At 38.9% G+C, this 3,547-nt stretch overlaps 1 protein-coding gene across 1 annotated transcript in view; it reads right to left on the reverse strand.

Annotated features, from left to right (window-relative positions):
• Positions 1-3,547, reverse strand: part of LOC101850057 (uncharacterized protein F23F12.3) — a 12,885-nt gene that overhangs the window by 6,575 nt on the left and 2,763 nt on the right. The window contains exon 2 of the mRNA XM_035972450.1: positions 2,391-2,619. Coding sequence (XP_035828343.1) covers positions 2,391-2,619 — 229 coding nt within the window. The remainder of the gene's footprint in view (positions 1-2,390; positions 2,620-3,547) is intronic.

Raw genomic sequence — 3,547 nt, forward strand, 5'->3', positions numbered from 1 at the left:
GAATGTTGAAGGGTGAGGGGGTGAGTTTTGGGGTGGGATTGAGGGGGGAAGAAGGGGAGGGTGAAGGTGGATTAGGTGCGAGGAGAAAAAAGGGGGAGGTAGGTGGAAAGAGGGATTGAGGGTGGAAGAGGGGGAAGGTGGTGGTGAAGGTGGATTCGGTGAAAAGGGGGAAAAGGGGGAGGGGAGAGATAAGATATAGATGGGAGGGGTGGTGGTGGTTTGTGAAAATAGTTTCGAGAAAGCTATTCGGAGAGATTCTGAGATGAACCGTGCAAAATGAAAAACAAAAGATGTAAAGGTCGGGTGTTAATTACTTATGCATAATCCTTCCTAATCTTCGTGAATAAATGCAAACTATGAAATCACCCAAAACGATGGCCAGATGTAAATGTAATGTTATTTCAAGTATCATCCAACCGCTGGCAGCTGTTCGTTCTATAAAGAAGTCATTGTGAATATTCTCTTTATGGCTCCTCTATTCCCCTCCCAACCTCAGTGTCGGTTGAATTATTGCTTTAAAAAGAAATATTTAATAACTCGAACGCACTTGTGGCAGTTTTATTATAGGCCTAATAATTATAATATCAAGGATTGTTTCGTTGCATGAAATACATTTTGCTCCAACTTGTGCAACACAGGACAGAATGGAAACATTACCAACCAATTTACTTCAATAATCATTCTGTATTTTTTTTTTTTTTTGGTAATAGTTTTTAGGGCACTTGCAACACAATAAAGTCGTAGAAGTGCCAAAGACTAGAGCTTTGGACGTGTTATAAGAGAGCAACAAATACAAAAAAGAGAGGAGAAGTAAGGAATTAATTCTTTATAAGGACGTAGAGGACACATAATGTCCCATCAATAGCTCAGTCCAAAGGCAATGCTGGGGAACATTTCGAACTATTATGACACAAATCAGAGACACGAATTGGACATTTTCATAATACGAATGTTGTTACCGACCTTTTGAAGCTTCAAATGTTGAAAAAACAAAATAAGACAAAAACAAACAAACAAAAAAGAAAGAAAACGGGGGAAAACAAAATTGGCAAAAAAACATGTATGAATATCAAGGTTATATTTCGTTTTGGAAGTACCCCGCAATAGCGCATCTTCACCTTTTCAAACGACCTCGAATGAACAGAAGACACGCCCTTAATGAGTATTGTGATTAACAAAGTAATATGTATTTGAAAACCTACTATGATTTTATGTCCCCCAAACTTAATGTTCTCAAAATATTGCCCCTAACTAAAAATGTTTACAAATTGATAACGCGCCTGTCAGGACTATTCATTCTTAACTCCTGTTTCAGCCTTATAGGGGCGAATTATCTTCATCATTCTCTTTTGCGAACCTGTCGACTTCTAATTACCCAATGACGACACCTGTGTGAACTGAGGAAAATAGAGAGCAGCTTCCAGTTGGACGAATCAGGAGCTCGTCCAGTTTTGAGCATGTGGAAGTATTGATATCATCTTAAGCTTGTTCATTTGTCTTGCTTTCGGTGAAAAAAGTACCCATCCATCTTGAACAGAATTTGAAATGTTCGCGACTGAATGAGGTGGGGGTTTTCAGAGATAAAAAGTAGAGAGAAAATGGCTACTAAAATTTGGTGACTTCCAAAGCTGGATAGTCCTTGAAATCAGCCCATGTACGTTTTTGTGTGCCTTTATAGAACGTCTACAGTAAAATTCATGCATTAATGCGTTTTTAAAATTTAAAAAGATTTCATCGTAAGACCGGCACCTTACTATTCCTGCAGGACACTCCATCCTCCCCCTCCTAAACGTAACGAAATAATACTTTCTTAAAAGAATGAAATTTGAAGAGTAAGTACAAAGTAAATAAACAGAACACTTCGAAAAAGGGACAAAAACCAACAAAAAAATAAATATTTAAAACAGCTTATAAGGAGCTTAGAGTTTGCTACCTATCTATCTATCTATCTATCTATCTATCTATCTATCTATCTATCTATCTATCTATCTTTCTATCTATCTATCTATCTATCTATCTATCTATTTATCTATCTATCTATCTATCTATCATATATTATTATTATTGTTATTGTGTGTGGTGTTGAGGTTGTTGTTGTTGTTGTTGTTGTTGTTGTTGTTGTTATTGTTGTTGTTGTTGTTCTTCTTCTTCTTCTTCTTCTTCTTCTTCTTTTTCTTCTTCTTCTTTGTACTACTACTACTACTACTACTACTACTACTACTACTACTACTACTACTACTACTGCTGCTACTACTACTACTACTACTACTACTACTACTACTACTACCACCTCCACTACTACTGCTATCATAAATATCCCCATTATCGTGTGTGTCAAATTGTTTCAAAAGTATAGTGTAGAACTTCTGGCAATATGCCTAACTACTCACCACATCCCACTCCGATAAGACAGCGCAAGGCGGCAAACATCTCCCAGCAGACAGAGAAAGCACACACGATGTTGGTCAGTGCGTGCAGTGCCATGAAGGCGTACAGAGAGTTCTTACGTCCCAGCGCGTCTCCCATCCAGCCACCCACGAAAGATCCCACCATGACTCCGGCGAACTGGGCTGAAGTCACCACTTGCTTGATCCAGGCTCGGTCACACAGCACATTCCACTAAGAATAGGATACACGTACGGGTATTAAATATTAATTTTTAATTTATGATTTTTTGTTTGTTCTTGTTTTTGTTGTTTTTTTGCGAGCAGACTGAGAAAATAGCTGAACATGCGACACAACGACTGGTAAACGGACAGACCAGGGTGTGCAAAGAAGGACATTGGCGTTGTAGCGGTCATATGTGTAACGACGTGGTGGAATCAGGCACTCGTCAATTTTTGGACATATAGAGTTATTAGTAGCGTCTGAAAGCTTATTTATTTGCCTTGATTTTGATTTTTTAAATAGCCATCTATCTTGAATAGAAGTTGAAATATTTGCAATTGAGGGGGGTGGGATCGCCTGGTTTCAGAGAGAAAGTAATGACCGCCAAAGTTTCGTAATCTCAATAGCTTGAGAGTCCTTGAAAACTGGAAATTTACTTATTTTGCGCCTTCAATCTTTGTTTTCCAGTAAGGCTCACATGGAAATGTGTATTTATATAGGCATAAAAGGTGTTGAGACAAAAGACAAATTGAAAATTGATAAACTGGCGGAAAAATGCCTTAGCCTTCGATTTCATACTTTTCACGCCACCTCATATAGTGCAAGGAAAGAGTACAATAGACAGACAGACAGACAGACAAACAGACAGACAAACAGACAGACAGTCAGAGACAGAAGGATTGTAAAGATGTAGGACCTAGGCTATCAGTGGCACCCTGTAACCACTCGTAGAGAGAGAGGGAGAGAGGAGAGACAGAGAGAGAGAGAGAGAGGGAGAGAGAGAGAGAGAGAAAGAGAGAGAAAGAGAGAGAAAGCAAGAGACAGAGAGACAGAGAGACAGAGAGACAGAGAGACAGAGAGAGAGAGAGAGAGAGAGAGAGAGAGAGAGAGAGAGAATGAAAAGTTACGACAGATGCACACAAAAGAAAAATAGGAAAGA

Source organism: Aplysia californica, unplaced genomic scaffold (assembly GCF_000002075.1).
Source record: "Aplysia californica isolate F4 #8 unplaced genomic scaffold, AplCal3.0 scaffold00022, whole genome shotgun sequence".
Lineage (NCBI taxonomy): Eukaryota > Metazoa > Mollusca > Gastropoda > Aplysiida > Aplysiidae > Aplysia > Aplysia californica.